Source organism: Zosterops lateralis (genome assembly GCF_965231275.1).
Source record: "Zosterops lateralis genome assembly, chromosome: 4".
Lineage (NCBI taxonomy): Eukaryota > Metazoa > Chordata > Aves > Passeriformes > Zosteropidae > Zosterops > Zosterops lateralis.
Window position 1 is genome coordinate 73,771,613 of NC_139765.1, and position 22,274 is coordinate 73,793,886.

Sequence of the window (22,274 nt, forward strand, 5' to 3'; positions counted from 1 at the left end):
CCTGTCCTGTCTCTGCAGGGAGCGGGGATGGACAGGGACAGATCCTGCAGCGCTTCCCGGAAAAGGACTGGGAGGACAACCCCTTCCCACAGGGCATTGAGCTGGTGAGTGGCTGGGGACGCCGGGGGTGACACCGGGGGTGACACCAGGACACGTCCCTCAGGGATGGGGGGCCGTGAGGGAGCAGTCCCACCTGCTCTGGGTGCAGCTCCAGAAGTCTCCAGAGCTCTCCAGGAGCTGTGGGATGCTGGTTCCTCTCCCGGCCTCCCCGTGCCCCCTCCTTTACCAGGATCAGCTGCTGGAGGCTGGAATTCCTCCTGGAGGAGCCTTGGGTGCAGCCTGAGCCCCCTCAGGAGTGTGGCCAGGCCTCTCCTGCCTGAGGCTGGATCCCAGGGTCTGGATGTCCCCAGCCCTCCAGGCACAGTCACCAACTCTTGGGACATCCCGAGGTCTTTGCAGATCTTTGGGATCAGCTGGGAGCTGGGACATTCCTGGGATGTAATGCTGTGAGCATCCTCCAGACCAGCTCCAGCTAATCCAGGGGACTGGGATTATTCCCTTCATTATTAAACTGGAGTGGGAGCTCTTCCCAATCCCTCCCTGTGCCCTGGAGCTCCAGGGACCCTCAGGAAGGAGCTGGGGCTCCATTCCCAGTGAAAAGTATGGACTGGGACAGGCCCCCAGACTGAGCCCTCTGGAAGCTGCTCCATTCCCCCTGGAGTTCATGAAAACATGCATTTATTTGGGTTGGAAGATCCCTCTGAGCCCCTTGGGTGACATCAGTGGTGCCATCACCTCTGCCCATGTCCCCAAGTGCCACATCCACATGGATTTGAGATCCCTGCAGGGATGGGGACTTCAGCCCTGCCCTGGGCAGCTGGGCCAGGAATGGACATCCTTTTAGAAGGAATTCCTGACTGGGCTGGAATGGCCAGAGCAGCTGTGGCTGCCCCTGGATCCCTGGCAGTGTCCAGGGCCAGGCTGGACACTGGGGCTGGGGACAGTGGGAGGTGTCCCTGCCCATCATCCCTGGGGTTGCTGGCTCCTCATCCCATTGTCACTGGGATTGGCAATATCCAGTTCCTCTTCCCATCACATGTCCCCTGAAATTCCAGCCCAATTTGGGCCTTTTCTGAGCTGTCATATCCAAGGCAAAAACACACATTTATTTTTATTTTTATTTTTCTTCTCTGAGTTTCCTGATGTCTGCAGGGACTTGGGAACTGTCCCAAGCAGGAGCAAAGCTGCTTTTTTTTTTTTTTTTTTTTTTTTTTTTTTTTTTTTTTTTTCCCAAGGGTCAAACTGTCCAGCCAAAAAATCCCTGGAATTTAAACAATTGGAGCCCTGTGCTTTTGGGAGCCAGGGGTGGCTCCAGGGCTTCCCACAAGCTCTCTGAGTGTCCTGGGGGAGCAGCACGTGGGGCTGATCCCAGGGGAGCTCGGGAAATCCACGGGAGCCCATCCCAGAACTCGGGTGGGACGTGCCACCAGTCAGGGCTGATCCCCCTTGACAGCTTTTTGGGGAGAAAAGCCTTCCCAGGGTGGGCAGGGAGGTGGGATTTGGAGTGTCCAGTGTCCAGTGGCAGTTCCCAACAGAAATAACTCATTTTAATGGATTGACTTCCTCTGGGGACAGGCACAGGATGGGGATAAACCACCCTGGAGCCTCTCCCTGCCTGCCCAGAGCTGTTCCCTGCCTGGGGAGGGCATTCCTGGGGTGAGGCATTCCCAGGGGAGCAGCTGGAGAGCCTGGGGTCTCTGCTGGAACAGGGGGATCCTTTTGGGAATGGAAATTCCTGGAAATCCAGGGATGCCATTCGCAATTTCCCTTCTGGATTCTTCCTCAGCACTGGGCTTTAAGACCCTCCATGCCCTGATCCCACAGGTCTGCTGGGGTCAGTTTGGGATTTTTCCATGTCCTGAGGCAGCTCTGGGATGGTTTTGGGACTCACTGAGTGTGTCCAGGCCTCCAGACCTGCTCCACCTCTGCCACGGACATCCAGCAGCTTCCAGCGCCCAAAGGGGCTCCAGGAGAGCTGCAGAGGGACTGGGGACAGGGACAGGACACAGGGAATGGCTTCCACTGGGAAAGAGATTTGGGTGGGATTTTGGGAAGGAATTCCTGTCTGGGCTGGAATTGGCAGAGCAGCTGTGGCTGCCCCTGGATCCCTGGCAGTGGCCAAGGCCAGGCTGGACACTGGGGCTGGGCTGGGGACAGTGGGAGGTGTCCCTGCCATGGCAGGGGTGGCCCTGGGGGTCTTTGGGGTCCCTTCCCACCCAGACCATCCCAGGATTCCCTGATTCCATGATCCTGACCCAGCAGCTCTGTGTGGGCTCCTCATTCCTGCAGTGGCAGGAGATCCCAGGGCTGGGAGCAGTGAGGGGGAATTCCCATGGCAGGACAGTGACACCGGGACAGTGACACCGGGACAGTGACACCGGGACAGTGACACCGGGTGCTCATCCCATGTTCTGCTGAGCCAAACCTTCCCCTCTGCTCTGATGGGAGCTGGCACAAGGCCCTGGGATGGAGTGGCACGGGGACAGAGAGGCCCAGGATGTCACTTTGCAGGGACAGGGAATCTGGGAAGCAGCTCCTGGGGTGCTTTTCCCTCCCGTCCCTCCTGCTGCCATCCCAAGGATCCGGATAAAGCCGAGCTCCTGTCCCGTGGGCTCTTCCCATGAGGATCCATGGGCACCCTGGCCATGGAACAGTTGGGAAACTCTCAGGTGGGATCCACCTTGGCTTCCCGAGGGAGCTGGAGCTGGTCAGGCCCTGGTGCCACCATGTTCTCCTCCCTGATTCGCTGAATTCCCCTGTCCTCAGCTCTGGAAGGAACCAGGCTGTCCCACACCCAGGGAATTTTCCACAGCTCCTCAGCAGCCAAATGCAGCCCTGAGGAAATAAAGAAAATCCCCTGAGATTCGGGAACCAGGGGGAGTCCTGGGGCCACCGGCTGGAATGACCCCGGTCCTGGGAGGGGCTGGTGCAGTGACAATGGCACAGCCAGGCCGGTGTTTGTGCCAGGGCAGTGGTGCCACCTCCTGGAGCCACTCCAGAGCCCGTGTCACACGTGTCCCCTTTCCTTTGGGACCCTGTGTGGTGCTGCCATGGGGTGTCTGTGCCACCGTGGGCTGGGGGCTGTGCCGAGTTTGGGGTCTCTTTTCCATGGGGCTGTGCAGAGTTTGGGGTCTCTTTTCCATGGGGCTGTGCCGAGTTTGGGGTCTCTTTTCCATGGGGCTGTGCAGAGTTTGGGGTCTTTGTGCCATGGGGATGTACAAAGTTTGGGGTCTTTGTGCCATGGGGGTCTGGGGCCGTGCAGAGTTTGGGGTCTCTTTTCCATGGGGCTGTGCAGAGTTTGGGGTCTCTTTTCCATGGGGCTGTGCAGAGTTTGGGGAGGGGGTCTCTGTGCTAACGGGGTCTGGGAGCTGTGCAGAGTTTGGGGTCCTTGTGCCATGGAGGTCTGTGGAGTTTGGGGTCTCTGTGCCATGGGGGTCTGTGGAGTTTGAGGTCTCTGTGCCATGGGGGTCTGTGGAGTTTGGGGTCTCTGTGCCATGGGGGGAGCCTCCCCAGGAGCTGGGGGATTCCTGCCTGGCTGGGCTGTCCCATCACAGCTCCTCCAGTCTGGGGTCCTCAGGCAGCTCCTGCTGTCCCTGTGGGCAGGAGGGGACAGCACTGTCCCCACTCCCCTGCAGAGGGGGATTTGGGAGTTCTCAGAGCCAGTCCAGCGGGGTCAGGAGGTTCCAGGAGACCAGGGGGCTCTGCCCAGTGCTCTCCCTGACCTGGTCCATGGGGCTGCCCTTCCCCTCATGCTCCATGGGTGATGTGAGCGGGGGTCAGGGCTGGGATCAGGTGTGGATGAGGGCTGGGGTCAGGGTGTGGGTGAGGGCTGGGGTCAGGGTGTGGGTGACACCTGTCAGCCCCTGAGCCCCATGGGCCATAATGGGACTGGGATGAGGTGTGTATGACACCTGTCAGCCCCTGAGCCCCGATGTCCATCCCACAGTTCTGCCAGCCCAGTGGGTGGCAGCTGTTCCCCGAGAGGAACCCCCCCACCTTCTTCGTGGCCGTGCTGACCGACATCAACTCGGAGCGGCACTACTGCGCCTGCTTCACCTTCTGGGAGGCCGTGGAGAGCCCGCAGGTATGGGGACATGGGGACACGGGGGGACACAGGGGGACATGGGCATACAGGGGGACATGGGGACATGGGGACACAGGGGGACATGGGGACACAGGGACACGGGGACATGGGGACACAGGGGGACATGGGGACACATGGGGACATGGGGATACAGGGACAGGGGGACAGGACATCGGGACATGAGGGCATGGGGATACAGGGACAGGGGGACACAGGACATGGGGACACAGGGACACAGCACATGAGGACAGGGGACATGGGGACATGGTGACACAGGCACATGGGATGGGGGGTACAGGGGCATAGGGACACACTGGGACACAGGGGGACATGGCAACACAGGCACACAGGACATGGGGACACAGAGGGACACAGGGACAGGGGGACATGGTGACACAGGCACACAGGACATGGTGACATGGGGACATGGGTATACAGGGACATGGGGACACAGGGACACAGGGATAGGGGACACAGGGACATAGGGACATGGGGACAGGGGGAGACAGTGACATGAGGACACAGGGACAGGGGGACATGGTGACACAGGCACACAGGGACGGGGGGACATGGTGACACAGGCACATAGGGACAGGAGGACACAGGGACATGGGGACAGTGACATGGGCACACAGGGACAGGGGCTGGCAGCACTGAAGGGGAAGGATCTGCCTTCCTTTGGCACTGGCCGGGGCTTCCTGCCTTCCCTGTGCCACAGGAATCCGCCCTCTTTCACCGGGAGCTCAGGACAGGGAAGAGCATCCCTTAACCCCCAGCCCGGGCTGGTTTGTGTCTCCCCAGCCGCAGAGCCACACCAGGAACGGTGAGGGCGAGGAGGAGGAGGAGGAGGCAGCCTCATCCCTCGTGCAGCCCGCCCAGCTCTTCGCTCCCAAGAGCCTGGTGCTGGTGTCACGGCTGGACCACGCCGAGGTGTTCCGGGTGAGTGGGGATCACCAGGGAAGCTGCTCAGGGGAGGGGGAGCTGTGCTGGGAAAGCCTCCCTGGCTGTGGGAGTGGGAACAGGCTGGCACAGCCCCGTGGGAGCAGAGCCCTGCCCTTGGCACCCCGGAGCTCCGGGGCTGGCAGCTGCCGCTGCTTCACAGGACACGGAGCAGCTGCCGGGGGAAACCCAGGGGGAACAGCCCGTTCCTGGAGCACTGTCTGTGCCAGCTGTGCTGGCTCCAAAGGTGCTGCATTGTGTGCCTGGGGAGGGCTGGGAGCTGTATGGATTGTATCCGTGGGCATGGGGCTGGGAGCGTCCAGCCTGGCAAGGAGAAGGATCCAGGGAGAGCTCAGAGCTCTTCCCAGGGCCTAAAGGGGCTCCAGGAGAGCTGGAGAGGGACTGGGGACAGGGACAGGACACAGGGAATGGATCCCACTGCCACAGGGCAGGGCTGGATGGGATATTGGGAATTGGGAATTGCTGCCTGGGCTGGAATTGCCAGAGCAGCTGATCCCTGGCAGTGGCCAAGGCCAGGCTGGACACTGGGGCTGGAGCAGCCTGGGACAGTGGGAGGTGTCCCTGGCCTTCTGTGGGGTGAGAATTTTCTGAAATCCAGGATGTGTTTTCCTAAGCCTGGGGCAGCAGAGTGGGGTCCTGCCAGGTAAAAGCTGGGACAGCTCCAGGGGACAGGGTCACCTCACTTGTTCCCAAAGTGTCCTGTCCCAGAGGTGTCCTGCCAGCTGCTCCCCTGGGACTGCACAGAAAAGTTCCCAGCTCCTCATCCCAGTGCCCAGGAATCTGAGCTTCATCTTCCCTTGTTATTCCAGGAGGCAGGGGGTTTATCCTGCTCTTCCTTCATTATTCCACTGTGCCAGAGTCTGCCTGGCCCTGCTGTCCAAATCCCAGTATTTGTGTTTTCCCTTGTCCTCGATGCCAAGGGGAGATGGTTGGAACACAAACTCCTCAAATCCCTCATTCCCAGCTTGTCTTGAGGGCTGCCCTGTGCTGATGCCCCCAGACTCCCTCTGAGCTGGTGCTGCTGTTGATTCCCAGTTGGACTGGGCTGTTTTTGTGGTAGTGACCACCCTGGGCTGACCAGAGTCCAAGTGTGCTGTTAAGAGAAATTCCCAGATTTTGGCCATCTCAGCCTGGGAAAGGATCTCCTCCCTTCCCTTCCTTGGGGTTTGTGTGGGACTGGGAGTGCTGGGAGGCTGGAGCAGCCCAGCTGGCCCTGTCAGCTCTGCTCCTGGAGCTTTGGAAAGCCCCTCAGTGCTGCTCCATGGAGCTCTGGCCTTGGAGACACGTCTCCTGTTCAGTGGGATCAGTGCAGGGATGGGGCTGTGCTCCTGGCTGGAATATCCCATCCCTGTGGAGGAGGAAACAGCCAGAGCTGGCATTCCCAGGGTGTGGCCAGGGACAAGCCCTGGAGTGTCCCCAGCTCCTGGCCCTGCTGATCCGTGCTGTGCTCCCCTCTCCAGAACAGCCTGGGGCTGATCTACACCATCTACGTGGACGGGCTGAGCGTGTCCCTGGAGAACGTCATCGGGAACCTGCTGACCTGCACCATCCCCATCACGGGGGGAGCACAGGTGGGTGTCCTGCAGCCCTGTCCCTGTCCCTGTCCCTGCTCTGTCCCCTCAGGGCTGAGCCCAGTCCTGCTCCCCGTGCTGGGACAGCCCAGTGGGCCCCGTGGGCAGGCTCTGGCTCCGTGCCCTGCTGCCTTCCCGAGTGCTTCCAAGCACAAATCCCACTCACATCCTCAATTAGCCAAGGAGCTGCTGCTGCTGCTGCAACTTCTGTGTGCTGGCTCCTGCTGCCCTGGGAGGGAGCAGCAGCAGCTCCCGTGGGTGCTGGCCAATCCATGCAAGCATTCCCTGGTCTGTGGGCACTCCCAGGGTCTGGCTCTGCATCCAGCCCTGTGGGATGGCCCTGTGGAGAGCTGCTCCAGAGCCCGGTGGTCACAGGCCATCTGTGACAGCAGGGCTGGGACAGCTGCAGGGACATGGGCCAGCAGGGCCAGGACAGCAGCCTGGAGCTCTCCTTGGGGCACTGGCCTGGTGCTGTGCCCAGGTCTGTGCCAGGTCCTGTGCCCGTGGCCATGCCAGGTTCTGTGCCCATGTCTCTGCCAGGTTCTGTTCCAGGTTCTGTGCCCATGGCCATGCCAGGTTCTGTGCCAGGTCCTGTGTCCATGTCTGTGCCAGGTTCTGTGTCTGCCAGGTTCTGTGCCAGGTTCCGTGCCCATGGCCATGCCAAATTCTGTGCCAGGTTCTGTGCCAGGTTCTGTGCCTGTGGCCATGCCAAGTCCTGTGCCAGGTCCTGTGCCAGGTCCTGTGCCCATGGCTGTGCCAGGTTCTGTGCCCATGGCTGTGCCAGGTTCTGTGTCTGCCAGGTCCTGTGCCAGGTTCTGTGCCTGTGGCCATGCCAAGTCCTGTGCCCATGGCTGTGCCAGGTCCTGTGCCCATGGCTGTGCTGGGTCCTGTGTCCTGTGCCTGGGGGCATGAGGAGCAGCAGCTTCTCCTGGAGCTGAGGCCACCACGCTGTCCCCTCAGAGCCATGTGTCCCTGCAGCCTGCCCTGCCCTGGGCCAGCTGGGCTCAGCACATGGAGCTGGGAGGCTCCTGGGGGATGGCACAGAGGGGCAGCCCAGCTGGAGCCCCTGGCAGGAGGTTGGGGACAGCAGCCTTGTGCCCTGGGGCTGTCCTGCCCCTGTGGATGTGTGCTTGTGACCCGATGTGCCTTCCCTTCTCCTGAGCTCCCCTTCTCCCAGCACAGAGCCAGGAGTGATCCCACAGCTGGGCTGAGCCAATGGAGGAGCCTTGGCCAGGCTGGGACAGCACTGGGACAAAACCACGGGGCACTGGGACAGCACTGGGACAAAAACATGGGGCACTGGGACAGCACTGGGACAGCACCATGAGGCACTGGGACAGTGCTGGGACAGCACCATGAGGCACTGGGACAGCAGCACAGGGCACTGGGACAGCACCTCCAGCCCCTGGTGCCTTCACAGGGGTTTCCTCCCCACTGTGCTGTGACCCCAAGCAAGGCTCTCCCTGATCTCATATCGCAGTGGGATTTGGGGCCAGTGCTGGGGCTCCCTGTGGCCCTCTGTGGATCCTGGGAGAAGCCAGCAGTGCTCCCAGGGTCTGTGGGGCAGGGATGAAGCCTGTCCAAGGCTCCGGGGAGCAGAGGCAGGAGCAGCCAGGGCTGTGCCAGGCTCCCGGGTTTGCCGTCCCTTCCCATGGGATCTGCCTGGATCCGGCTGCTCCCAGCAGGACCAGGAGCTGCTGCCAGAGCAGGACGGCTCCTCCTGCCACCATGGCTGGCTGGGCTTGGCACAGACCCGTCCCCCCAGCTGGGGCAGGGTGGCTCTGTGCCGTGGGAACGGGGACTGTGTGACAGTGGGGACAGTTTGGTGGTGGCACTTCCCTTCCCGTGGTTTTCCTGCTCTTTTGCCGTGTCCAGTGCTCCTTCCTGGTGCCGTAGGCATTGCTTTCACTCTGTGTCTGTGTCTGTGTGTGCTCCTCTCCTGCTGTCCCTGCTGGTGTCTGTGTGTCCTGTCCCATTGTCCCTGCTGGTGTCGTGTCCCCTCTGTCCCTGTCTGTGTGTCCTAACTGACTGTGCTCTCTGTCTGTCCCACCTCAGCCTGACGCGGAGGACGAAGCCGTGGTACGAACTCCTTTTCTTTCCCACCTTTTCTCTCTCCCCTGCTCTGGGGTCTGTCCCCTCGTTAGCAGCCTCTCTGTTAATTGCTGTGACCCAGCCCCAGGTCCTGGTGGCTTCAGGGCACCCTGGGGTGTGTGTCCCTGTGTGTCCCTGGGCTCTGGGAAGGGGCAGAACTGCAGGCACACCAACTGGGGTTGTGACAAGCCAGCTGAGGGCTCTGGCTCTGCTCAGCAGAGGATTTTGGGGCTGTTCTGGCAGGAGCTGGAGGTGGCTGCAGTGGAAACGCTGCTCTTGCAGGAGTGCTTTCCCTGGACAGGAGTGGAAAGAGGAGCAGAGGGGCCTGGAGACAACCTGGGGATGTACAAGTGTCCCTGTGTCCCTGGGAGTGAGCCCAGGGCTGGGAATATTCACTGGTGTCAGGGAAGAAGCACCAATCCTGTACCTGGGGTGTCCATCCCTTCCCTCAGGATATTCCTCCCACTGGAGAGGCCACAGAGCTGCTGCTGGGCACAGCCAGGCTGGGACAGGGGAGCTGCTCCCTTGGCTCCAAGGGCATAGGAGAGGCTCCAATTCCCCTCAGATTCTGGGGAGCCCTTGAGTCCTGGGGAACCTTTGAGTCCTGGGAAACTCTCTTATCCTGGAGAGCTGTAGAGTTCTGGAAAGTCCTCACATCCTGGGGAGTCCCCAGATCCTGGGCAACACTCATGACCTGCAGACTCCTTGAGTTTCTGAGGACTCCCCATGTACTGGAGAGCCCTCAAATCCTGGGGTGTCCTGAAATCCTGGGGAGCCCTCGTGTCTCACATCTCCCTGTGGATCTCGGGGCCCTTGGGACATTCCTGCTGCTGGTTGGGGGCATTGCAGGAGGTTCTCTCCTTCCCCTCAGCCCAGGGACCCAGTCAGGCACCCAATGGGTGCTGTGGCAGCATCTTCTTCTCTCTTTCCCTTTCTTTTTCCCTTTTTCTTTCTCTTTCCCTCTTCCCACAGCAGATGGGGGTTGTGCTGGGGCATGGTGGCCTTGGCCCTGTGTCCAGGGGGGTCTGGCTGCCCTGTTCCTGTGTCCAGGGGGGTCTGACTGCCCTGTTCCTGTGTCTAGTGGGGTCTGGTTACTGTGTTCCTGTGTCCAGGGGGGTCTGGTTACTGTGTTCCTGTGTCCAGTGGGGTCTGACTGCTCTGCCCTGTCCCAGTCCCTCTCTGGGTGGCCCTGGTGACCTGGTTGTGTGTTCCCTTGCAGAGGACCATCTCTCTGGGAGCAGGGGACAGGCAGGTGATCCAGACCCCCATCAATGACTCTCTGCCCGTCAGCAGCTGCAGCGTGGCTCTGCTGTTCCGCCAGCTGGGTGAGACCTGTCCCCACCCTGTCCCCACCCTGTCCCCGTGACCCCCAGTGTCCCTGCAGTCACCTCCTGCACGTGGCTGGGCCTCCCTGGGCCTGCTGTGCCAGCCCTTTCCCAGGGGGGTGGGATTGGGGCTGCCATTCCCTTGTGCCCCCCAGGGAGGGCCACCAGCCCCCAGGAGGGATTGGAGCATCTCCAGGAAGGGGGGAACACACCAGAACCTGGAGGGGCTCTTTGGGGGGTGCTGGGCGTGGGGATTGGGCTCAGGGGTCTCTGAGGGGTGTCACAGGGACCCCCAGGATGCCTGAGGTCCCTGCTGTGCCCTGCCCAGGCATCACCAACGTGCTGTTCCTGTTCTGCGCCGCGCTGACCGAGCACAAGATCCTGTTCCTCTCCAGCAGCTACCAGAGGCTGACCGACGCCTGCCGGGCCCTGCTGGCTCTCATGTTCCCCCTCAAGTACAGGTGAGGGTCCCCGAGCCTCCAGCTGTGCCCCAGCTGTGCCCCTGTCCCACCCTCGGTGCCTCCCAGGCTCTGGGAAAGAACTGGGAATGTCCCAGCCCTGCCAAGCAGAACAGGCTCTGGCACTGGGGGCAGAGCTGGAAAAGATTCTCTCCTCCCTGGTGAGCAGGGACAGGACCCAGAGAACGGCTGGAGCTGTGGGTTGGGATGTGGGGCAGGGCTGGGATTGTGTCTGGCTGTGCCAGGGCAGGGGTGGGATGTGGGGCTGTGCTTGGGGCTGGTTCTGAGGCTGTTTCTGAGGCTGTTTCTGGTTGCAGTTTCACCTACGTGCCCATCCTGCCTGCCCAGCTCCTGGAGGTGCTGAGCACCCCCACGCCCTTCATCATCGGCGTCCACTCCATCTTCCAGTCAGAGACCCAGGAGCTGGTGAGAGGCCACGGGCCCTGTCCTGGTGCCAGGGGACAGCCACGGCCAGCGGGGGTGTCACGGGCTCAGGGGACAGCTCGGGCCATCCTCAGGGTGCCCAGGGACACAGGCTCAGCCCAGGGTGCATCCAGGTGTTCCACAGAGCCACTGGGAATGGCTGTGTCCAAAGGGGATTGCTGTGTCCAGAGGGGATGGCTGTGTCCATTGGGAATGGCTGTATCCATTGGAAATGGCTGTGTCCAGTGGGAATGGCTGTGTCCAGTGGGAATGGCCAGGCCATATGGGAATGGCTGTGTCCATCCAGAGGGGATGGCTGTGTCCAGTGGGAATGGCCAGGCCATATGGGAATGGCTGTGTCCATCCAGAGGGGATGGCTGTGTCCAGAGGGAATGGCCAGGCCATATGGGAATGGTTGGGTTCCTCTCCTGCCAAGTGTCCCCCTGTCCCCCCGTTGAGGGGTCCCAGCGTGTCCTTGGATTTGGGGACAGGATGGGACACACAGGGGCTGCTGAGCGCTCAGGGAAGTGGGGAGGAGCCAGAGCCTGCTCCCAGCCCTGTCCTGAGCCAGCTCATCCTGTGGGATGTGGGATATGGGGTGTGGGGCCGTGTCCCACTCCTGCCCTCCCTCCCAGCTGGACGTGGTGATCGCAGACCTGGACGGCGGCACAGTGAACGTCCCCGAGTGTGTGCACATCTCCCTGCTCCCAGAGCCCCTGCTGCAGCAGACCAGGGAGGCCCTGTCCATGGTGAGGGCCACGGCATTCCCCTTCCCCACCTGGTGTCCCTGCTGTGCCAGCACCATTCCCTGGAAATGGAGCTGGGGCAAGGATGATTCCTGCCTTGGGGTCCTGCCCGTTCCTTGGGGTCCTGTTCATTCCTTGGGGTCCTGTCCTTGCCCTGGGGTCCTGTCCATGCCCTGGGGTCCTGTCCATGCCTTGGGGCCCTGTCCTTGTATTGGAGTCCTGTTCATTCCTTGGGGTCCTGTCCATGCCCTGGGGTCCTGTCCATGCCCTGGGGTCCTGTCCATTCCTTGGGGTCCTGTCCTTGCCTTGGGGTCCTGTCACAGGAACCATTCCTGATCCAATGGCCTTTTGCCAACACCCTGGGAATGACACACACTTCCATGGGAGCTGGGGGTGGAGCAGCAGGGATTCCTCTGTGTGATTCCTGCCTTGGGGTGCTGCTGTCCCTGTCACAGTGGCCATTCCCAATCTGTGCCCTCTGATGTCCCCAGCAGTGACAGAGGGGGAGTTCCTTTGGCAAAGGTTTCTGGGAACGGGGTGCTGGCTCCCAGCCCAGGGCAGGAAGCAGCTGTGGCCTGGCTGCCTCCAGTGTTCCTGAGATGTTGGAGCAGCTCCTGCTCCTCCTGGGGCAGTGTGGGGTGAAGGTCTCCCTGGCAGGGCAGGAGGGGCTTCCCCTTCTCTGGGATCCCAGTGCCAGCCGTGTTCCCCAAGGCAGGGTCAGGCCCAGCAGAGCATTCCTGGTCCCCCATGCTTTGTCCCCAAGCCCCTCAGACCTTTTCCACAGGGGCTGGGGGAGTCTCTGGGGAAACCCCCTTGGCTTCTCCAGCCAGGATGGGGCCTGAGCTGAGTGTCCTCCCTGGGCAGGTCCTGGACCCCGAGCTGGAGGTGGCCGACCTCGCCTTCCCCCCTTCCACCATTTCCGCCTCTTCCCTCAAGATGCAGGTGAGTGGTGGGAGGGAGAGGATCTCTGGGTGAGGGGCTGCTCCCCAAGGACACCCAGAGGGTCCCTGGGTGAGGGGCTGCTCCCCAGGGACACCCAGGACAGGAGGGAGAGGGTCCCTGGGTGAGGGGCTGCTCCCCAGGGACACCCAGGACAGGAGGGAGAGGGTCCCTGGGTGAGGGGCTGCTCCCCAAGGACACCCAGAGGGTCCCTGGGTGAGGGGCTGCTCCCCAGGGCCATCCCAGCTCTCTCACACCATTCCAGCCCTGTGTCCATCCGAGGCCACTGCTCCCAGCCCTGGCAGGATCCTGCAGAGCCGTGGGCTCTGGATTCATGTCCAGGCTGCAGCAGGCAGGGAATGTTTGGGCTTGCAGCATTCCCAGAGCTGTAGAGCTCCCTCTCCTCCCTCCAGGGGGGGCAGAGCAACAAGTCCTGGCTGCTGTGTCCCTTTTCCCTGGAATGTCAGCCCTGTGCATTTCCTGCCCTGGGAGCTGCCCTGTGCACACACCCTGTGCCCCAGAAGCCCAGGCTGTGCCCCAGAAGCCCAGGCCGTGCCCCACAAGCCCAGGCCGTGCCCCACAAGCCCAGGCCGTGCCCCACAAGCCCAGGCTGTGCTTTCCCTGCTGCAGGACAAGGAGATCCGGGCCGTGTTCCTGCGCCTGTTTGCTCAGCTGCTGCAGGGCTACCGCTGGTGTCTGCACATCATCCGCATCCACCCCGAGCCCGTCATCCGCTTCCACAAGGTGAGGGCCCCGGGCTGAGCCGGGCAGAGGGCAGGAAACACTCCCAGCTCTGCAGGCAGTGACCTCCCCAGCATCCCTGCCCTGCACCTGCATCCCGTGTTTGACCTGGAGTGTCCCCAGGTCCCCCGGGGCAGGCAGAGCTTCCCTGCTCGTGCAGGGAGTGTTGGGGTGCTCCTGCAGAGCTCGGCCACGAGGGAGGAGGCCTGGAGATGTGGGTCTGGAGAGATCTTGGCACTGCTCAGGGACCACCTGCAGTCTTCTGGCTCTGTGCCCCTCTGGCCTTGTGTCCCTGTGTCTCTGTATTCTTGTGTTCCTGTGCCCCTGTGTCCCTGTGTTCCCGAGTACCTCTGGCCTTGTGTTCCTGTGTTTCTGTGTCCCTGCATCCTTGTGTCCCCATATCCCTGTGTCCCTGTATTCCTGCTTCCTTGTGCCCTGTGCCCCTGTTGCCCCTATGTCCCTGTGTTCCCACATCCCTGTGTCCCTCTGTGCCTGTATCTCTCTGTCCCTGTATTCCCGTGCACCCTGTGTCCTGTGTTCCTGCATCCCTGTGTCTCCTGTGTCCCCATATTCCTGTGCCTCTGTGTCCCTGTATTCCTGTGTTCCTGTGCCCCTATGTCCCAGAGTCCCTCTGGCCCCATGTCCCTGTATCCCTGTACCCCTCTGTCCCTATGTTCCTGCATCCCTGTGTCCCTATGTCCCTATGTCCCCGTGTCCCTGTGTCCCTATGTCCCTATGTCCCCGTGTCCCTGTGTCCCTATGTCCCAGAGTCCCCGTGTCCCCCTGTCCCCGTGTCCCCGTGTCCTCCCTGTGCATGCCAAGGTGACACCAGAGCCCTTCCCTTGCCCCTTGTCCTGCAGCCATGGGCCCGAGGCTCAGGTTTCCATGTCCCTGCCCCCGGGATGGCACAAAGGAAGGAGGTGTCACTGTCCCAGTGCTCCCCCAGGTGCTCAGTGTGTGTCCCCAGCACTGATGGCAGTGTCTCCCTGTGCAGGCGGCGTTCCTGGGCCAGCGGGGGCTCACGGAGGACGATTTCCTCACCAAGGTGCTGGAGGGGATGGCCTTTGCTGGCTTTGTCACCGAGCGCGGGGCTCCCTATCGCCCCATCGACCTCTTCGACGAGGTGAGGCCGGGGCAGCTCCCCCTGCTTCACACGGATCAGCGGGATCAGCTGGGGATCAGTGGGATCAGCTGGGGCCCAGCGGGATCGGCCATGGCCTGAGCGGGATCTGGGGCCTGACAGGATCTCTGAGTGGGATCGACCGGGGCTGAGCAGGATCTGCCATGGCCTGAGTGGGATCTGCAATGGCCTGAGCAGGATCTCCTGAGTGGGATCTGCCATGGCCTGAGTGGGATCTCCTGAGCAGGATCTGCCAGGACTGAGTGGGATCTGCTGAGTGGGATCTGCCAAGGCCTGAGCAGGATCTCCTGTTTAGGATCTGCCATGGCCTGAGCAGGATCTGCAATGGCCTGAGTGGGATCTGGGGCCTGACAGAATCTCCTGAGTGGGATCTGCCATGGCCTGAGTGGGACCTGTCATGGCCTGGCAGGATCTCTGAGTGGGATCTCCTGAGCGGGATCTGCCAGGGCTTGAGTGGGATCTGCTGAGTGGGATCAGCCAGGGCCTGAGCAGGATCTGTGTGGCCCGGGGTGTGGGAGAGACTTGGAGCTGCTCCTGTCACCCCTGTCCCTCCCCAGCTCGTGGCCTACGAGGTGAAGCGCATGAAGGCAGAGGAGGGGAACAAACAGAAAATCCTGAGGCACATCAAGGAGCTGGCAGAGAAACTCTACAAAAACGTGAGTCCCAGAGCCCCTGGGCAGGAGTGGGGATGTGCTGGGGGATGTGGGGTCCTGGTCACTCTGTCCTCCCTCCACAAGCTCGTCGTGATGGATCCTGTCCCTCCTTGTGCTGTCCTGTGTGGTCAGGTGTGTCCTTATGTGCCCACAGGTCCTGGGAGTGGGATTCCCTGGTTTTATAGGATCACAGAATCCCTGAGGCTGGAAAAACCCTCCCAGCCCAACCAGCCCCAGCTGTGCCAAATCTCCCCCTTGTCCCCATCCCAGAGCCCTGAGTGCCACATCCAGGAATTCCCTGGACACCTCCAGGGATGGGCACTGGGCAGCCTCTTCCAAGGGCTGACCACCCTTTCTAGGAGGAAATTCCTGCTGCTGTCCAGCCTGAGCCTCCCCTGGCCCAGCTGGAGATTTCCAAAGGCACCTGAAGGCAGCAGAGCAGCCCCAGCTGGCTGGGATGGAACTCCTGGTGGCTGTACCTCCCTGGGGCTGGGGGCAGCACATCCTGGGGCTTGCAGATGGGAACTGGGAGCAGAGCAGGGGCAGGCTGAGGCTCCTGTCCCGGGAGGGGACACACAGTGACCTCGGGGCTGAGCAGGAGCTGTCCCCGGCAGGAGAACCCGTACCCAGCCGTGACCATGCACAAGGTGCAGAAGCCCACCGAGGGCTGCCACCTGCGGCTGCACCAGAAGCCCTTCCCAAGGCTGGACGAGGGCACCGTGCAGTGGATCATCGACCAGGCCACGGCCAAGCTGCAGAGCGCCCCGCCCGCCGTCCGGGCTGAGAAAAAGTGCATGGTGCCCTCGGGGCCCCCCATCGGTATGTGGGGCACGGGGGGACCCTGTCCTGGGGGGCCATGGTGCCCTCGGGGCCCCCCATTGCGGTGTGGGGCACTGGGGGACCCTGTCCTGGGGGGCCATGGTGCCCTCGGGGCCCCCCATCGGTATGTGGGGCACAGGGGGCCCCCATTGGGATGTGGGGCACAGGAGGGGGGCTTGTCCTGGGGGGCTGCTGAAGTGCATGGTGCCCTCATGGCCCCCCATTGGTATGGGGCACATGGGGGGACCCTGTTCTGGGGGGCTCCAGAATCCCAATAATGTATGGAGCACAGGTGAACCCTGCTTTGGGGAGCTGTGGGAGGCCATGGTGCCCTCAGGAATCTCATTAGTTTGTGGAGCACAGGGGAACTCTGCTCTGGGGGGCTCCTGGAGGCCATGGTGACCTCAGAACCCCCATGGGTACATAGGACACAGGGGGACCCTGTCCTGGGTGCCCTCAGGACCCCCATGGGTACATGGGACACAGGGGACCCTGTCCTGAGTCACACCACAGGAGTAAAACATGGAGAAACAGCAGCTCCAACCCCCTTGGGGTCCTCATCTCCCCATGGGCTCCTGGCACCCCTGAAGGCCCCCTGGAGCAGGGGGACACCGTGTGGCCCCCAGGGACACAGGTCCCACCCCCTGGACTGACCTGATTTCTCTCCCAGCTGCCATCCTGGAGCGCAACGGGAACGCCCTGGCCAACAGCGCGCGGCGCCTGGAGGTGGTCAGGAACTGCATCTCCTACGTCTTTGAGAACAAAATGCTGGAGGCCAAAAAGGTATGGGGGCTCGGGTTGGGGGTCAGCATCCTCTGCCCACGTCCTGCTGGTTGGTTTAGGGTTAAAAAGTTGTGAGATCTCAGAGTTACTGAGGTTGGAAAATCACTCTAAGCCCATCGAGTCCAGCCATCCCCAGCACTGCCAAGGCCACCACTGACCGTGTGCCCCAGTGCCACATCCACAGGGCTTTGGAATCCCCCCAGGGATGGGCACTCCAGACCTCCCTGGGCAGCCCCTGCCAGGGCCTGACTGCCCTTTGCAGGAGGAAACTCCTCCTGATGTCCAACCTGAGCCTCTCCTGGCACTGCTTGAATCTGTTCCCTGGGAGCAGAGCTCCACTCCCACCTCACTAACAGAGCCATGGGGCCATTTGGATTGGAAATCCCTCTGGGACCTTCAAGGCCCAGCACTGCCGTGGCCACCAGCAACCCATGACATGTCCCCTTCCTCGTGTTCCTGGGATTTTGGCTGGTGGCTCTGCACCAGCTCAGCTCTTGCTCCACCTCTCAGTGCCCCTGGGCCCCTCTCCATGGCCATGTTGAATTTTTGTCTCTGTGTCCGAGTGCACCCCGTGACACCGGTGTGTGCCCACACGGAGCTGGGTGTGGGAGCAGGGCTGTGCAGGCCCCCTCCCACCCCACAAACCCCCTGCCCACAGCTGTTCCCAGCCGTGCTGCGGGCCATGAAGGGCCGGGCTGCCCGGCACTGCCTGACCCAGGAGCTGCACCTGCACGTGCAGCAGAACCGCGCCGTGCTGGACCACCAGCAGTTCGACTTTGTCATCCGCATGATGAACTGCTGCCTGCAGGTAGGGCAGGGAGGGCTGGGGGCTTCCCTTCCCTTCCCTTCCTTTCCCTTCCTTTCCCTTCCTTTCCCTTCCCTTCCCTTCCCTTCCCTTCCCTTCCCTTCCCTTCCCTTCCCTTCCCTTCCCTTCCCTTCCCTTCCCTTCCCTTCCCTTCCCTTCCCCTTCCCTTCCCTTCCCTTCCCTTCCCTTCCCTTCCCTTCCCTTCCCTTCCCTTCCCTTCCCTTCCCTTCCCTTCCCTTCCCTTCCCTTCCCTTCCTTCCCTTCCCTTCCTTCCCTTCCCTTCCCTTCCTTCCCTTCCCTTCCCTTCCCTTCCCTTCCCTTCCCTTCCCTTTCCCTTCCCTTCCCTTCCCTTCCCTCCCCTCCCCTCCCCTCCCCTCCCTCCCCTCCCCTCCCCTCCCCTCCCCTCCCCTCCCTCCCCTCCCCTCCCCTCCCCTTCCCCTCCCCTTCCCCTCCCCTCTTGGGGGGCACAGGGCAGGACTGGCCCTCGGGGTGTCCCCTGGTCACTCCCCTGGTCACTCACTCCCCAGGACTGCACGGCCATGGACGAGCACGGCATCGCCGCCGCGCTGCTGCCGCTGGTCACTGCCTTCTGCAGGGTGAGTGTCAGCAGTGTCCCCTCCCCACAGCCCTCAGGGTCACCCAGGGGGCAGAGTCTGCAGGCAGGTGTCCCCTCAGGACTTGCCAGCCTGTGGCTCCTGACCAGAACCTTCCACCCAGCCCAGACTGGCCCGAGGCTGTGGGAAGGGGGTTGTTCTGGAATATGAGCTTGATCCCGTGGTCAGGCTGGGCTGGGATCAGCCTCTGAGCTCTGGGTGGGCTCTGAGCAAGAGAATTTTCAGGGAATGCTGGAGGAGCTCTGGTGCAGACATCCCTCCTGCCTGCCTGGGGCTTTCCCAGTGGAGGAGCAGGGATACCTGTGTTTAGATGGACCTTTCCCACCTCCCTGCACAGAAACTGAGCCCTGGCATCACCCAGTTTGCCTACAGCTGCGTGCAGGAGCACGTGGTGTGGACCAACATCCAGTTTTGGGAGGCCATGTTCTACTGCGACGTCCAGAACCACATCCGGGCCCTCTACCTGGACAGCGCCGAGGAGAACCACACGGAGCAGGTGGGGGGACAGCTCTTCTCAAAGGGCTGGGGCTCACCATGGGTGGGTGGGATGGGACCTCAAAGGCCACCCAGTGCCACCCCTGCCATGGCAGGGACCTCCCACTGTCCCAGGCTGCTCCCAGCCCCAGTGTCCAGCCTGGCCTTGGGCACTCCCACAGCTGTTTTGGGAATCCCATTCCAGCTGCCTGTTCTGGGCAGCCTGCTGAGGTGAGGCTGAGGGGCTGCACCCCATTTCTGGGAGCTCCCAGTGTGTTACCCCTGCCCTTAGAGGGGCAACACGTTGTGACGTGGTGTGGACCCTCCCAGAGAACAGCAGGCACAGCAGGTCAAACATGGAAGGCTCTTTATTATCTGACTCCAATTCTACTTATATACATTTTGAACAGAGGGCCCAGATTGGCCCAAGGAGGTCGCAACCTCCTGACTCCATTGGTCACTGTGACCATCAGTCAAATTCTCCTCTCAGGGAACAACTACGCAAAACACACAGATTAGTTTTAAGAATACAATATTATTTACATGAAGCAGCGTGAGAAAGCTGCTGCAAAGACTCAAACACTCAAAAGCAAGAAAGTCAGGGGCGACACCAGTGGGTCTGTCCATGCAGACAATCCCCATTTCCCCAGGAGAGCCCGGAGGAGCCACAGGAGGCCAAATCTGCACTGGAAATCGCGTCGGAGCAGCTGCGGCTGTGGCCCACCATGAGCAAGGAGAAGCAGCAGGAGCTGATCCAGAAGGAGGAGAGCACGGTGTTCAGCCAGGCCATCCACTACGCCAACAGGATGAGCTACCTGCTGCTGCCCCTGGACACCAGCAAGAACCGCCTGCTCCGCAGCTCCGGCCTGGGCGACGTGGAGAGCGTCAGCAACAGCTTCGTCACCAACAGGTGAGCCCTGCTGGGGACACTGGGGACAGAGCCCACGGGGTGTGAGGGCTGCTGAAAGGGAAAGGTGGCCCTGCTCGCTTTGGGGGGTTGGACAAAGTGGTCCCTAAGGGTTCTTCCCAATCCCACCCATGCTGGGATTGCAGGATTGTGTCAGGAGTGAGGCGGATTGGGGTGCCCAGGGGTGGTTCTGGGAGTGGGAGCTCTCCTGGGATCACATCAGGAGTAGGAACTCTCCTGTGTTCTTGTGAGGAGTGGGAGCTCTCCTGGGATCATATCAGGAGTAGGAACTCTCCTGTGTTCTTGTGAGGAGTGAGAGCTCTGCTGGGATCATATCAGGAGTGGGAGCTCTGCTGGGATCATATCATGAGTGAGAGCTCTGCTGGGATCATATCAGGAGTAGGAACTCTCCTGTGTTCTTGTGAGGAGTGAGAGCTCTGCTGGGATCATATCAGGAGTAGGAAACTCTCCTGTGTTCTTATGAGGAGTGAGAGCTCTGCTGGGATCATATCAGGAGTAGGAACTCTCCTGTGTTCTTATGAGGAGTGGGAGCTCTCCTGGCTTTTTCCAGGAGTAAGAGCTTTCCTGGGTTTCTGCCACAAGTGGGAGCTGTCCTGGGTCTGTATCAGCACTGGGAGCTCTCCCGGGTTTTTATCAGGAGTGGGAGTTCTCCTGGGATCATATCAGAAGTAGGAACTCTCCTGGGTCTGTGCTGGGAGTGGGAACAGTCTTGGACTCAGGATAGGAGTGGGAGCTGTCCAGGGTCTCTGTGAGAATTGGGAGCTCTTCTGGGAACAGATGAGGAGTGGGAGCTCTCCTCAGTTTTTACTGGAGCAGGAGCTCTCATGGGTCTGTGCTGGGAGCTGCCCCTGTCCTGGGCTGACCCCTGGCTGGGCTGTCTGGGCTGACCCCTGCCTGGGGCTGACCCCTGCCCGGGCCGTCCTGGGCTGACCCCTGTCCGGACTGTCTGGGCTGACCCCTGGCCGGGGCTGACCCCTGTCCGGGCTGTCCTGGGCTGACCCCTGGCCAGGGCTGACCCCTGGCCGGGCTGTCTGGGCTGACCCTTGCCCTTGTCCCTGGGGAAGCATCGCGGGCAGCGTGGCCGAGAACGACACCGAGAGCGGCTTCGAGGATGCCGAGAGCTCGGACGTGGCCAACTCCGTGGTCAGGTTCATCAACCGCTTCGTGGACAAGGTGTGCACCGAGAGTGGAGTCACCAACGAGGCACCTCAAGGGGCTGCACGTCATGATCCCAGGTGAGGACAGGGCAGGGGGGGTTTGGGAAAGGCAGGTGAGATTTGGCAGGGCAGGGGGGGTTTGAATAGGGCAAGTAGGATTTGGGCAGGGTGAGATTCAGGCAGGGCAGAGTGGATTTGGATAGGGCAGGTAGGATTTGGGAAAGGGTGGGGTTTGAGCAGGGCAAGGTGAGATTTGGGAAAGGCAGGGTGGGATTTGGATAGGGCAAGGTGAGATTTGGGTAGGGCAGGGGTGGGTTTGGGAATGGTAGGGTGGGGTTTGAAAGGGGGCAGGGTGGGATTTGGGCAGGGTAGGGTGGATTTGGAAGGGTTGGTAGGATTTGGGCAGGGTGGATTTGGGAAAGGCAGGTGGGGTTTGCCGGGGGCAGGGTAAGATTTGGATAGGGCAGGATTTGGGTAGGGCAGGTAGGATTTGGGTAGGATGGGATTCGGGTAAGGGAGGCGGATTTGGGTAGAATAGAATGGGATTTGGGCAGTTGGGATTCATGCAGAACAGGATGGGATTCGGGCAGAACAGGATGGGATTTGGGCACGGACAGGTGGGATTTAGACACAATAGGATGGGATTCAGGCAGGAATAGGTGGGATTCAGGCAGGAATAGGTGGGATTCAGGCAGGGCAGGACTCACCCCGTGTCCCACAGACATCGTGCAGATGCACATCGAGACCCTGGATGCCGGGCACAGGGAGAGCAAGAGGCTCCCTCCCATCCAGAAGGTAGGGAACACCCTGCTGGGCTGGGAGCAGAGCCTGGGGGCTGTGAGACCCTTCCCACGGGCCTGAGCCCCCCCGTCCCCCCAGCCCAAGCTGCTGCGGCCCACCCTGCTCCTGGGGGAGGAGTGTGTGATGGAGGGGCTCCGCGTGTACCTGATGCCGGACGGGCGCGAGGAGGCGGCCGGGGGCAGCGTCGGGGGGCCCCCCCTGCTCCCCGCAGAGGGAGCCGTGTTCCTCACCACCTACAGGATCATCTTCAAGGGAACCCCCACTGACCCCCTGGGTGAGGGGCTGCGGCCTGGGGAACCCTGGGGAGTAGGGGAATCCCTGGGGAACAGAGGGATGGTTGGGGATCCTTGAGGAGGAGGAGGAGCTGGTCTGTGATCCCTGGGGAGCAGGGGGATGATGGTTGGGGATCCTTGAGGAGGAGGGAAGAGCTGGTCTGTGATCCCTGGGGAGCAAAGGGATGGTTGGGGATTCCTGGGGATGGGGGGCTGGTCAGGGATCCCTGGAGAGGAGGGTTGGTGATGCCTGTGGAGCTGGGAGCTGGTCAGGGACCCCTGGGGGTCAGGGATCCCTGGGAATCAGGGATCTATGAGGATCATGGGGCTGGTCAGTGATTCCTAGGGATCATGGGGCTGGTCAGTGATCCCTAGGGATCAGGGGACTGGTCAGGGTTCCCTGGAGAGGAGGGTTGGTGGTCCCTGGGG

At 61.6% G+C, this 22,274-nt stretch overlaps 1 protein-coding gene across 1 annotated transcript in view; it reads left to right on the plus strand.

Annotated features, from left to right (window-relative positions):
- SBF1 (SET binding factor 1) overlaps window positions 1–22,274 on the plus strand; it is a gene marked incomplete at its 5' end in the record, with an annotated part of 64,280 nt that overhangs the window by 28,602 nt on the left and 13,404 nt on the right. The window contains 22 exon segments of the mRNA XM_083859847.1: window positions 19–104; window positions 4,007–4,144; window positions 4,946–5,083; window positions 6,565–6,675; window positions 9,986–10,091; window positions 10,420–10,552; window positions 10,867–10,975; window positions 11,608–11,721; window positions 12,583–12,660; window positions 13,288–13,401; window positions 14,393–14,521; window positions 15,097–15,195; window positions 15,807–16,011; window positions 16,682–16,794; window positions 17,453–17,602; window positions 18,127–18,195; window positions 18,551–18,709; window positions 19,338–19,597; window positions 20,680–20,818; window positions 20,820–20,850; window positions 21,494–21,567; window positions 21,652–21,847. Of these exon segments, the coding sequence (XP_083715973.1) occupies window positions 19–104; window positions 4,007–4,144; window positions 4,946–5,083; window positions 6,565–6,675; window positions 9,986–10,091; window positions 10,420–10,552; window positions 10,867–10,975; window positions 11,608–11,721; window positions 12,583–12,660; window positions 13,288–13,401; window positions 14,393–14,521; window positions 15,097–15,195; window positions 15,807–16,011; window positions 16,682–16,794; window positions 17,453–17,602; window positions 18,127–18,195; window positions 18,551–18,709; window positions 19,338–19,597; window positions 20,680–20,818; window positions 20,820–20,850; window positions 21,494–21,567; window positions 21,652–21,847 (2,751 nt within the window).